This window comes from Sporobolomyces koalae (genome assembly GCF_050403365.1).
Source record: "Sporobolomyces koalae JCM15063 DNA, S_koalae_JCM15063T_v1_ctg6, whole genome shotgun sequence".
Classification (NCBI taxonomy): domain Eukaryota; kingdom Fungi; phylum Basidiomycota; class Microbotryomycetes; order Sporidiobolales; family Sporidiobolaceae; genus Sporobolomyces; species Sporobolomyces koalae.
In genome coordinates, this window is record NW_027481765.1 from 383,261 (window position 1) to 395,108 (window position 11,848).

The 11,848-nt window shown below is 56.1% G+C and overlaps 4 protein-coding genes across 4 annotated transcripts; 2 read left to right on the forward strand and 2 right to left on the reverse strand.

The window, feature by feature from the left end:
- Positions 1–147: 147 nt before the first annotated feature.
- JCM15063_003927 (uncharacterized protein) lies at positions 148–3,966 on the forward strand (the record flags this gene model as incomplete). The annotated part of the gene is made up of 17 exons (XM_076676971.1): positions 148–306; positions 373–760; positions 826–1,275; positions 1,346–1,545; positions 1,611–1,646; positions 1,704–1,790; positions 1,856–2,005; positions 2,070–2,122; positions 2,188–2,292; positions 2,361–2,509; positions 2,568–2,816; positions 2,893–3,041; positions 3,104–3,235; positions 3,301–3,358; positions 3,428–3,642; positions 3,699–3,832; positions 3,912–3,966. The coding sequence occupies 17 exons, from the start codon at positions 148–150 to the stop codon at positions 3,964–3,966; spliced, it is 2,769 nt and encodes a 922-aa protein (XP_076535953.1).
- Positions 3,967–5,031: 1,065 nt separating this feature from the next.
- JCM15063_003928 (uncharacterized protein) lies at positions 5,032–6,647 on the forward strand (the record flags this gene model as incomplete). Its single annotated transcript, XM_076676972.1, has 4 exons — positions 5,032–5,214; positions 5,308–5,842; positions 5,905–6,029; positions 6,105–6,647. The coding sequence occupies 4 exons, from the start codon at positions 5,032–5,034 to the stop codon at positions 6,645–6,647; spliced, it is 1,386 nt and encodes a 461-aa protein (XP_076535954.1).
- A 287-nt stretch (positions 6,648–6,934) lies between these two features.
- Positions 6,935–8,527, reverse strand: JCM15063_003929 (uncharacterized protein; the record flags this gene model as incomplete). Its single annotated transcript, XM_076676973.1, has 4 exons — positions 6,935–7,625; positions 7,701–7,856; positions 7,919–8,055; positions 8,120–8,527. 4 exons carry the CDS (start codon positions 8,525–8,527, stop codon positions 6,935–6,937), a joined length of 1,392 nt encoding a protein of 463 aa, XP_076535955.1.
- A 310-nt stretch (positions 8,528–8,837) lies between these two features.
- On the reverse strand, positions 8,838–11,074 carry JCM15063_003930 (uncharacterized protein; the record flags this gene model as incomplete). Its single annotated transcript, XM_076676974.1, has 4 exons — positions 8,838–9,389; positions 9,462–10,280; positions 10,341–10,889; positions 10,955–11,074. 4 exons carry the CDS (start codon positions 11,072–11,074, stop codon positions 8,838–8,840), a joined length of 2,040 nt encoding a protein of 679 aa, XP_076535956.1.
- Between the last annotated feature and the right edge of the window lie 774 nt (positions 11,075–11,848).

The window sequence follows — 11,848 nt, forward strand, 5'->3', positions numbered from 1 at the left end:
GAATCGCCAAAAAGTACAAGCCCGGACAGCTAGCGAAAGAAAAATTGACGGCGGAGTGTCCATCAGTAAAAAAAGACAGGGGTGATCAATAATTTGCCGCGCGCGAGAAGCACAAGCGATCAAGTCGATCACTCGTCACTCTCCGATATGGAGTCACCGACAGACACGCCGCGACCGCCGTTGGCACGCCACTTGAGCTCTGCAGGCAACTCGCCCGCAGCGTCACCGTTGCCGTCGCGCCCTGCTTCGCCTGCAGCCGCTCAGCATCCCTTCTTCGACTACCGCGCCGAGAGAGCCCACCTGACTGTGAGCTAGCCCCCGTCTGTGATTGATCTCGACATATGAGCCATGCGCTTACGCGTGTTTCGCCAGGACACGGGTGCCTTCGAGTCTGAACTTCCGACGGCGCTCCATCCGTCTTTGATTGCCGCCGCACCAATCGCCGTGCCGCCGTCCGTCGATCGACTCACCCTCGCCAACCTGACCATTGCGAGCACTGCCTTGCCTGCGACGACTGCCGAAGCTCCGACTGCCCATGGTTCGAGGCCTCGTTCCGACTCGGTTGCGAGTCACCGCGCCAAAGGAGACTTGACTTCCCCCAGGATTGCCAACCTCGGTCTGTCGTCCCCAGATGCAGCCAAACGTCGCAATCGCACCGAAACGAAAGAGATCGGAGGCGAGACCTACGTAGATCATGGACCTCCCCATCTTAATCCCGAACTCGAGGATGCAGAGGAGATCGATGAAGGCTTCACTGCGCGTAAGTTGAACGGTCTATCGAGATCTTTCGCCGCGAGCGTCGAGGCTGATCGCACTGTCTGTCAGAAAACCCGAACGAGGTCATCACGGCAGAACTGAAAGCGCTGTACTCATCGTTCCAGCGTTGCCTCGACCTGCGTGACAAGTACATGTCGCTTTCGCGTCAGCGACTCGAAGACAATCCCGCCAACTACGATGGACGCTTCGATCCGACCACCTCGCCTTCGTACGCCTCGACCTCGTCGATCCTGCCGTCCAACCTCCCCGCCGAGTTCAAACAGTGGGACATTTACCCGCCACCTCCGGCGCCCCACTGGAAAGAGATGCAAAACGCCGAGCACGACCCGTTCGCGTTTGACTCGACCGACACGACAGAGCAGATTGCCGAGAAGGAGGCGTTGCGCAGAAAGTTCGACTGGAACAAGGCATTGGCCAAAGTGCCAGGGAAAGAGAGCGAAGGCAAGAGGAAACGATTTGCGATCGATTCGAACGGTGTCTACCAGGTTTACAATGAAGGTGCGTTACACGACCGGTTTAAGGTCCACTACTCTGCTTTCAGCGCACTCATGCTACTTGTCCTGCTCAGAACAATCCGATTCGGACAGCGCCAAGCCACTCTACACCGTGCCGACGATCAAAGAATACTTCCAAGACTTGGATGAGGTCTTGTCGGTCATCTCGGACGGACCGGCGAAATCATTCGCATGGCGTCGTCTACGCTATCTGGAGTCGAAGTGGAACCTCTACGTTCTTTTGAACGAGTACCGCGAACTTGCCGAAATGAAGGTAGGTAGACTTTTCCGACCGCGAAACAAGTACCCGCAAACTGACTCAAGCACGCCCTGACTCAGCGAGTTTCTCATCGAGACTTTTACAATGTCCGAAAGGTTCGTACATTTCCAGCTCGACTGTCTATATGTATCGCTCACACTCGGTCCCTGTAGGTTGATACCCACATCCATCACTCGGCCAGCATGAACCAGAAACACATGCTACGCTTCATCAAGAGCAAGATGAAACGCTGTCCCGAAGTAAGCGCTCTTCACTCGTCTCGTGTCTGGTCCAGCGCAACACGTTTTGACTCTCGATTCAACAGGAAGTGGTCATCTACCGTGACGATCGACACTTGACCTTGCGTCAGGTGTTTGATTCTCTCAACCTGACCGCGTACGACCTGTCGATCGACACGCTCGACATGCATGCCCACCAGGACTCGTTCCACCGGTTCGACAAGTTCAACCTCAAGGTGAGCGATCACGCGCACTGACTCTGTTTCCCGTTCAACCCCTGACTGTCTGCCTCCTCTGTAGTATAATCCTCTCGGAGAGTCACGACTGCGAGAGATCTTTCTCAAAACTGACAAGTGACCCAAGCTGCTTCGTTCAAACCCGTCTTGAAAACGCTGACAACGACGCTTCGCTCGTCCAGCTACATCGAGGGGCGTTATCTCGCGGAAATCACCAAAGAGCTGTTCGCCGATATGCAACAGAGCAAATACCAGATGGCCGAGTATCGGATCTCGATTTACGGCCGGTATGTTCAGCCCTGGAAGTCTGAGCTGAATCGATTGTAGCAATCGCTAATTGGGATCGCTCGGACAGCAACACGGAAGAATGGGACAAGCTCGCCAAATGGATTGTCAAGAACGAGCTCTTCTCGGACAACGTGCGGTGGCTCATTCAGATTCCGCGTCTGTACGACATTTTCAAGAAAAGTGGAGGTGTCAATGATTTCGAAGAAGTCGTGCGAAGTAAGCTGGTCCTGCGCTCCCGTCTGAGATTCGTGCTGACCCTGTCTTCGCACGATAGACATTTTCCAGCCGCTGTTTGAAGTCACAGCGGATCCTACCTCGCACCCAGAATTGCACGTGTTCCTACAGCGTGTCGTCGGTTTCGATTCGGTCGACGACGAGTCCAAGGCGGAACGCCGATTGTATCGCAAATTCCCGCTCCCGAAGGACTGGAACACTACTCAGAACCCGCCATACAACTATTGGCTGTACTACCTCTTTGCGAACATTACGTCTCTGAACAACTGGCGACACGAACGAGGATTCAGTACGCTCTTTTCTGTATTCCGAGATCCGAATCTGCAGTGCCAGCCACTGACAACCTGGTTGTTCGCCACGTTCAGACACATTCTGGCTTCGACCTCATGCGGGTGAAGCAGGCGACACGGATCACCTCACCTCTGCTTTCTTGACATCGCATTCGATCTCGCATGGAATCCTTCTCCGCAAGGTACCGGCTCTGCAATACCTCTACTACCTCAAACAGATCGGCGTAAGTATCGCCCTTCTCGCCTGTACGGTCGCGGTCGTGCTCATTCCGTACTCGTGATGTAGATCGCCATGTCACCGCTCTCGAACAACGCGCTTTTCCTCACCTACGAGAGGAACCCGCTTCCGAACTTTTTCCGAACTGGGCTCAACGTCAGTCTCAGCACCGACGACCCCCTGCAGTTTCACTTCACCAAGGTATGTGTCAAGATCGAGAGTCAATTGCATGGATCTAGAGGTCTGATTTTTTTTGGCGCTCGCAGGAACCGCTCCTCGAAGAGTACAGTGTTGCAGCGCAGATCTACAAGCTGTCCCCAGCTGGTACGGCAGTATCCCTCCTTCGCCTGTGGTTGATCGCGCACTGATTGTGGTGCTCGATCGGGTTGACAGACATGTGTGAACTTGCGCGCAATTCGTGCGTTCAGTCTGGGTTCGAGATGGAGATCAAACGACACTGGCTCGGACCCGATTGGTACAAAGCCGGAGTGCACGGCAACCTGATCCACAAGACGAATGTGCCGAACCTTCGAGCTGAATATCGTCAAGCGACTCTTATGGAAGAGAGAGACATGGTCAGCTCTCCTTCAAGGATCCACTGGTTTCAGGTCGAGGATCTGCTCTGACGCGGTTTATCGCTTCTTGGCGTTGTGGGCTGTGACAGATTGGAATGGCGCAATCGTCCGGGACGAGAGCACCCGAGACGGTGGTTCCGGCGAGCAAAACCCGAGATGCTCAACCGCTCCTGACCGACGATTCAGTCGGTGCGGCAGCCATGTCAGGTGGACCTGCAACTCTGTAAGCTTCCGAGAATCACTCTTTTCCCTGAAACGTAATCACGAGTTCGGCAGGCTGACTATTGTTTCGTTCTGTTCAGGAACATGCCAGGAATGGCTGCACGAGGTTCGAACGGAGTCTCTGGTGGCAGATAGAAATTCTTATTGTAGATCAATGCATATGGAGCATGCCTGAGAAAACGGCTTTCGTAAGCCGAGAGGCTCGGCAGTGCTCTCCCTTGGAAAAACTCACGCACGGACGACTAGACACATTACGGGCCGTGGAACGTTAGCTCCCCCTGATACCGTACTCGAGTCTGCCAGTAGCGTACTGCGTGAGTTTTGACCCGGCATGTCGCGCAGCCAAGCCTGGAGGTTGGACCAATGCGGCAAGGGAGCAGTCGATCTTTCTGTACAGTGGTTCTCATGCACCCTCTCTCTGGGTTTCTGCACGTACGTCTTGGAAGTTTCTTTGTCCTTTTCTGCGCTAAAAGAGATCTATGCTCGAGATCGCTACCCACAAGCAGATGTACAGCTGGCGATTACGGAGGATCAGTCAAAAAAAAAAAAAAGGAAACTTCCAGCAGTTTGAGCCCGGAGCTCGGCATACATACCTCGAGCAAGAGCCCACACGGCCTCAAGAATAAGAAAAAGGTTGTCTCGCGCGAAGGCTAAAACAACCGAGTTCGACTCGCTCGAATAGGGAAGTGCCCGTGCTTCGCGATGACACCCGCACATATGCGCCCGGGTCGAGAGTGGATCTACATGAGAAGGTCCCTTCCGAAATCCAGCGGCCCAGCGTAGCGTGCGGTGGACCGTTTGGCTTTCAAGCTCGCCGTAGCAGCAATTCACAGCCGTTACAAAAGCCACCATGTCAGAGCATGGCAGCTGCGCCTGCCGGGCGCGCCAGGAAGCAGGCGGAGAACGAGAACGAGAACGTGAAACGGAGGCGGTCGAGATATGTGCCTGAACGCGGAGAAGTCTTGTCGTCGTTTTTTGGCGATCTTGCTTGATCTTGCTTCTTTTCCTGCGTCCTCGTTCGGTATCGCCCTCTCCGGATCGCTTTCACCGCCGCTGTCGCCTATCCCACCCGGGTACTCGCTTCTCTTCCTGTAGCATCTGCCGCTTTGCTTGCGGAAGATCGCCCAAAAGCCGCCGCAGCTTCTTCCCGTTTCTTTGTCTTCGCTTGATCCCTCGCTCGCCTCGACGTCGTGCTCTGAAATGTCTGCCACTGCCCTTCCTGCGCCTCGCCCGCTGCCGCCTGCACCTCCGACGGGCCGCTACCGCCTCCTCGAACTGCTGCATGCGCCGAATCGCCTCGTGCACCCGGGTCAGCTCATCGAGAAACGCTTGGAGAAGCGTCATGCATCGGGAGAGCGATACAACGGTGTTACCGCTGGCAAGGTAAGTCGTACTGTATACGGGCATGGCAGCGCCTGATGCCTCCCGAGTGGCTGGGGTTATTGGATCGCTGACCTCTCGAACGTCAAACGCCAGGTTCGCGGTGCTCGGGTCAAGCTGTGCGAAGTGACACTCGACGACGTCCTGCAAGGTCGCTACACCCCGCCGCTCACTCTGCGGGACTTTGAGGACTACCTCGCGTTCAAGGAGAAGTCGGCAGAGAACCTCTACTTCCACCTGTGGATGCAAGAGTACACCAAGCTCTACAACGCCCACTCCCCGGCAAGCCGTCCTCAGGATGAATCGCTGCTTCTCGGAGCGTCGTTCAAGACTGCGGTCGATACTTTCTTTGCCGCTCAATCTCCGCTCGAACTCAACGTCCCGTCGGACCTGCGCCGTCAAATCGATGCGCAGATCAAAGACGTTACCCAGGCGTCCGCCGCTGCGCCCATCAGCGAGACCTTCTTGCCCCCGGCCGCGTTCGAAAAGTGCCACCACGAGTCGAGCGAGAGTCTCGCCATCTCGTTCAAGGCGTTCATCAAGCAGGTCTCGCGCAATGCGGATCGCAACCGCGGCTGGTTCGCCATCTTCCTCGGAGCGCTCACGTACCTTCTTGGCTTGATCCCGACGAGTGAGTGCCAGGTTCACGTTACTGTCTTTGCCAGTTGCCCTCGAGCTGACTTGGTCTGGCAGTCGTTTGCACTCGGCTCGATGCGCATCGTGGTTACCGCGCAATCGGCATCCCTCTCTGGTGGTTCGGTGTCGTTGTCCTCGTCGGAGGGTTGCGCAAGACTTGCCTCGTCATTTATCTGTTTGGCGTGCGTCTTTCGTTCTTTCGCAAGCTGTCTTCCCATCTGAACTTAAGCTGAACTGGTTCTTCGCGTCACTTGCAGGACAACCGTCAGCTGTACCCCTGGGAGCTCGCCCGTGACGTTTCCGCCGACTCTTCCTCGTCGATGCATGGCACGCAGACCACCTGGTCGTCGAACTATGACTCTGCCGAGAATGGCGCATCCGTCTTCTCGGGCGACGAGAAGGAGAAAACCGGTCTCGATGGAGAAAGCGCCGGCGGTAGGACCCGGGAACCCACTACGAACACGTTCGCATCGAGTCCGGACAGCCGTCGCTCTTCCGCCTTCTCCTTTCCCGATCTCGGTTACTTCCCCCTCGGACCTCGCGCTCCTTCCGTCGCCGACTCGAGCTCGAAATCGACCACGCCGAGCTCGCAACGCCCGTCATCGACCCCTGGAGGACTCTACTTTGCCCCTGCGGCTGTGGTCTTGCCCAAGAGTTCGCGAGTGTGGGAGGCGTTCACCCCTATGCTCAACCCGATTATCGCCCAAGCCCAGCGAGATATCGTTCTCGCAGCTGCCGGTTACGGACTCATTGCTGCAGCGCTCACTACCGCTGTCTGCCTCTCCGTTCCCAACGCCTAAACAGCCCTTTTTTTCCTCTCCTTTATAATCGCTCCTTGCCCTATGCCGTCTTACAGAGATCCGTTCCTTACAGCTGTTGTGCCTTTCTTCACCATCAGTACCATGCCTCTCTCCACTCGTTCGGTCCATATTCACAGTATCTCTGCCTCGTCGCTCTCATTTGGAAGTTTGTCTGTCATGGTTTCTCTCTATCTTGCATTCACAGTCGTTCTCTCTCGGATACAAAGGCCTCAACGGGCGAGCGCATACTTTCGTGCACGATAGTCGAGATTCGGATAACATACTATCTACCACCCAAAGACCAAGTCCGAGACTTTGCCAAGCATGCCTTTCTGTCCCTGATTCTGTTGCATGGTCGCCTGTTTGCTCTTCTCGGCAAACAAGCTCGCATGTGCGTCATGACCTCCTTCGTTTGTACGTTGTGGACCCACGTTGGTCCCTCCCCCGAGTCCCAAGAACCCTTTCTTGGTCGGGGTCGGAGCGGCTTTGAATGCCGACCCAGGTCCAAACACCTGTACTGGTCGACCGATTGTACTTCCTCCTCCACCTCCGCCTACTCGTGGTGTACTCGTACCCGGTTGATGCGAAGGGACATGTTGCGAGTTGTCTCCGTTCGGTTCACCCGAAGCGAGTGCCCTTCTCAGACCGTCTTCGTCCAATGCTTTGACTCCAACCATGAGCACCCCTCCTAGGATCTCTCCATTCTTGCGTGCCGCTCGAGCGGCTGACCACGGTTGCGCGTACACGATCGTGACCCAGTTCCCTCCTTCCTGAGATGGAGTTTTCGAGACAATCTCGCCAAATTGGGAAAAGTAATCGAGCACGAGTTCAAGTGCAGAAGAAGGGAACCCAAACACGTTGACAGGGTAAGTCGTCGAGGAAGAGGAGGACGTCGAACTCGAGGATGGAACGGGCGGAAGGGCCGAGACGGACGCCGAGAATGGCGACAAGGCAAGGTGATCAGATTGTGATCGCGAGCTGTCGTGATTTCGAGGTTGTCAGATTCAGGCAGCTTGCGCGCGTACCCGCGAGAGAAGGAAATGCAAGACGGACCCTGCTGCAGAATTTTCGGCATGGTGTGATGAATCGACCGAGTCAAACTCGTTGAGAGAGGCAGTTGGTGGTGCGTCTTCTTCCATCTCATTGCGGTATGCTGGATTCCGGGGCGAAGCAGCGTAAGGCGCGAATTTGGGCGATTTGACGGGAGTGCTGGTGACGCATTCTCGCAAGCAGTCAGCGTCTGGAGAGCTGATGAGCATATCGACCCTTACCTTTCTGCGCGTGATGCTCCGAATAGACTGCCTCCGCCTCCATAGCGAGCAACACCGGGCGAAGTCGACAGCGAAGGTTTGCGTGCGGGAGAGTCCCACGAATCGCTGTGCATCGCTTGAGGGGGAGTCGATTCGGGCTGGATTCACGAGAAGCTGTCAGCATACTGATACAGAAGGCATTCAGGTGTTGTGGGGACATACTTGAGCAGCTGCTCCTCCCGAAAGGTAGCCTGGTAGGTAGTTGCGCTTCTTGCCCTCGCCAAAGTTCGGAGTGCCAGGGTGCCCTTGATTCATCGAGCCTTGCATGCTGTTCTGCGCGAAAGGAGAGCCGTATCCTGCGCCAGTCGGACCCGTGCTGCCCGATCCAAACTGGCTGCCGTAACCGCTCGCTCCAGCACCTCCAGCCGCAAAATGACTATTGCCCCCGCCGAATTGGGGACCAGCGAATCCAGAGTGACCACCGTGCGACGCGTTCGGGTACGTCGACTGGCCGAACGGGGCTTGTTGATGAAGCGTTTGTTGAGCGAAGGAAGAGCCTTGCGGCGTACCGAACCCTTGCGAGGGTTGGCTAGACCGGTACGGCGAGTTTGTATTGTTCTGGGCAAACATCGGACAGAGCGATCGAAGCGAGAGTGCGTGCACGAAGCGTGAAAGTAGAACTGCTAACCAACATTCATATTGTCTCGATCGAATACATCGTCAAGCCTCTGGCAGGCTCGCGAGCACGAAGCTGCTCTTTTACATCCTGTGCTAGCCAGGGCACATATATCCGCTGTAAAGCGAGAGCTCGAATGCCTCTTTCCGCAGTCTCTATCTCTCCCTCTCTCTACAACGCTTGTGATCTGTCCGTGCAGAAAAAGGATAATCATTCCTTGATCACGGTGACGGTGAAAAAATGCATCATGCTGGGAGTAGACGACTAGTGCTGCTTCTTCTTCTTGATCGAACTCTTCGACTGGGTGATGATGCGCTTCTTCTCCTTCCTCTTCCGCTCCTCGGCCCTGCTCTCCCTGCCGAGAATACCGCCGGCACCGGCAGCCGCACCTCCCTTCTTGCTGAGGTTCGCTTGTTTGCGCTCGAATCGCTCAGATAGGACCTTCTGCTTCTTCTTGTCTGCACGTCGCGCGAGTCGCTCCGGGTCGATCGCCTTGAGCTTCTTGCGTTCGGTAGGATCGAGCTTGGCGAGCGCTTCGGCGAGCTTCGCCTGGTGCTCGTTGGCCGAAAGCGACGGGCGCGATCGGGCAGAAGGATCACGCGGCGCTGCAATCGGCACGGCTCGTCGCGGGCCAGGCGCTTTCGCAGATCCAGCCTTCGTCGCTGGTGCTGCTCCGGCAACGGCCGAACGGGCCGACGCCTTCGAACGGGCCGCTGCCGCCGCCGTCTTGCATCGCTCGAGGCGGACCTTGCGCTTCGAGATCTTGAGGTTCTTGCCTGGCGGCAAGGCGAGCAGTTCGTCGACACATTGCTCGTCCTAGAGGTGAGCATCGCATGCAGATCAGAATACAGATATACGAGTGCGGTCGGAATGGAAGCGAGGACGCACCGTCAGCAAAATGTAACAGAAACCTTTGCCGAGCCCGGTGCTTGCGTCTCGAACGATGCGCACGTTCTCAACGTATTGACCCTTGATCTCCCCCCGCTCGCGCACAAGCACCGCCTCGGTCGCCTTCCTCACGTTCTCCTCGGTTTCGGCAAAGTCGAGTCCTCCAACAAACAGCGTGCGGCGCGCTTCTGTGGCCGAGACCTGGTACGCAGCGGCGTCGGCAGATTTAGGCACGTCGATCAGGTTGGGGTTCGGCTTGGCAGCCATTTGGGCTGCAGCGAGAACGGCCGCGGCCGAACGAGGTCGGACGTGGTCGGCCCGGAGGGTGAAGCCGTCGAAGACGCTGTTGTTGGTGTGCTCGACCAGCAGCTGGATAATCTCGCTCGTCTCGATGCCTTCCACATCGGCCGGCAGGGCCTGAATGACGAGGTAAGAGTTGCAGGCGGCTTTGTGCTCGTTGAGCTCGCCCCGAATGAACGCAACCCGGCGTTTTTGTGCGTCGGTGAGGGCGCCAGATTTGCTCGTGCTCGGTTGCGGCTCTTCCTCGCGAGCCTTGAATCCACCGCGAACACCTCGTTGATCGCTTCCCTCGTTCTCTCGCCATTCCTTGGCGCGCTTGCGTCCTCGACCTCCAGCATCTGCCGAATTGCTTTCTCCCTCTGCGCCGGTAGCGTTCGCCTTTCGGCCGAAAACCTTCGAGGCAAAGGCGATGGAGCGGAAGCGAATCGAGTCGAGTTTGAGTGGCGGGCAGTTGGCAGGAAGTGCGGCAATGAGAGCGGGTGACTGGAGGACGTGGCGAACCAGGGCCTTCTTGCGCGACTATAGGATAGGGTACCATTTGAGCTCCTATCAAGCGACGAGAGCAGCGAAATAACGTACGTTCGAGGTTGAGCACTCGCTCGGTACGTTGCCAATGAAGATTGTTCGCGCATCTCGTTCATCTGGACTCTCTTCGGCACGTCGCTTCGCTTTCTCTTGCTTCTTCGGGTCCACTGTCTTTTCCTTCTTGCCCTTGGGCTCTTGCTTGTTTCCGGCCTTGCCAGCGAGAAATCCTGAGACGAGAGCGTTGATATCGATCACGCCGTCGTCCTCATCGTCGTCCTCGTCTTCTTCCTCATCGAGTTCGTCTTCTGCCTTGCGCTTCTTGTTCTTGATACCCTCGGCTTCAGCTTTGAGCCTCTGTGCCACAAGTTTCGCTGCATAAGCCTCTTCGAGTCCGTCCTCTGCGTCTTCATCTTCGTCGGAAGACGGCATCTCGAGCGAAGCCTCCGAGTCTACATCCACTTCCGACAGCACCTCATCTTCATCGGCCGAGGCATCTCCCATCTCGGCATCCTGCTCGGCGACAGGCGGAGGCGCCGGCTTCGTCTTGCTCTTTTCGCTCTTCTCCTCTGGCTGCTTCGGCTGGAACGCTAGAGAAGGTCCACTCTGAAGAGTTGAATCGTATGTCAGTGCGGTCTGCCCTGTCCTGCCTCTGAGTCTAGAGAGTTTACCGAGTGGGCAAAGATGTCCTCGAGAGCCGAATCTTTTCCGTCTGCCTGAGCGAGAAGGAAGCTCGACAAGCCGGGCGCGCTAGGCTCGGAGGTACTCGTGGCTTTCTTGTTCTTGCCCATGTTCGTAAGCGTCGAGGGCGGAGTGGGTTGATACAGTTGTACGAGAAACTTTCGATTTCCCAAATTATTTCGTCTAATCCGGTTTCGTACTGAACTTCACTCTTGATCGATTTCAGACGCAGTCTACATTGTATCGGATACTGTCTAGCCTGGGTGAAGTAAGATAGGCTGCCGGAAATCTGAGACACGGGATGTTGCGCGGCGATGTCGTTGCGACCCCGGCTGTTCAGGTTGTGATTGTGCACTTGCGGAAGAATCTCTTAGGGGTGATTCCTGAGCGAGGCGTGGCTAGATTTCTGCCATCGCAAGTCTGCAGGTGTCGATGTGCGCATGGACGGCGTCTGCTTGACACACAGTATGTCAGTTCGTTGCTCCAATTCGGTCAAGTCGACCCTGAAATTCGTTGCAGAGGTGTTGTGCCGTCCAGGAATCTCGAAATAGATGCACAGACTCGCCCGCGCGTACAATGCAGACGTTATTCATATTCGCTGTGGCCTGCAGTCGCGTCTAACTCGCTTTAAATCTTCACTCCAGAATGGTTCATCAGCATGTCAAACTCGCATGCCTAAGATGACGATAGGTTCTTCTGAGCCGCGAGAGTGGAGGATTAGAAAAACAAAGCGCAGAAACAGGGGTTGTCATAGCGCTCCAGCTTTTCCCATGGCAAGCAAGAAAATACTCCCTGCAGGGCAGAACCAGCGCTCGATACTGCCTTGAACAACTACTTAGACGATGTGCTGAGCGCAGTCGGAATGGACGAATGAACAAGACTTT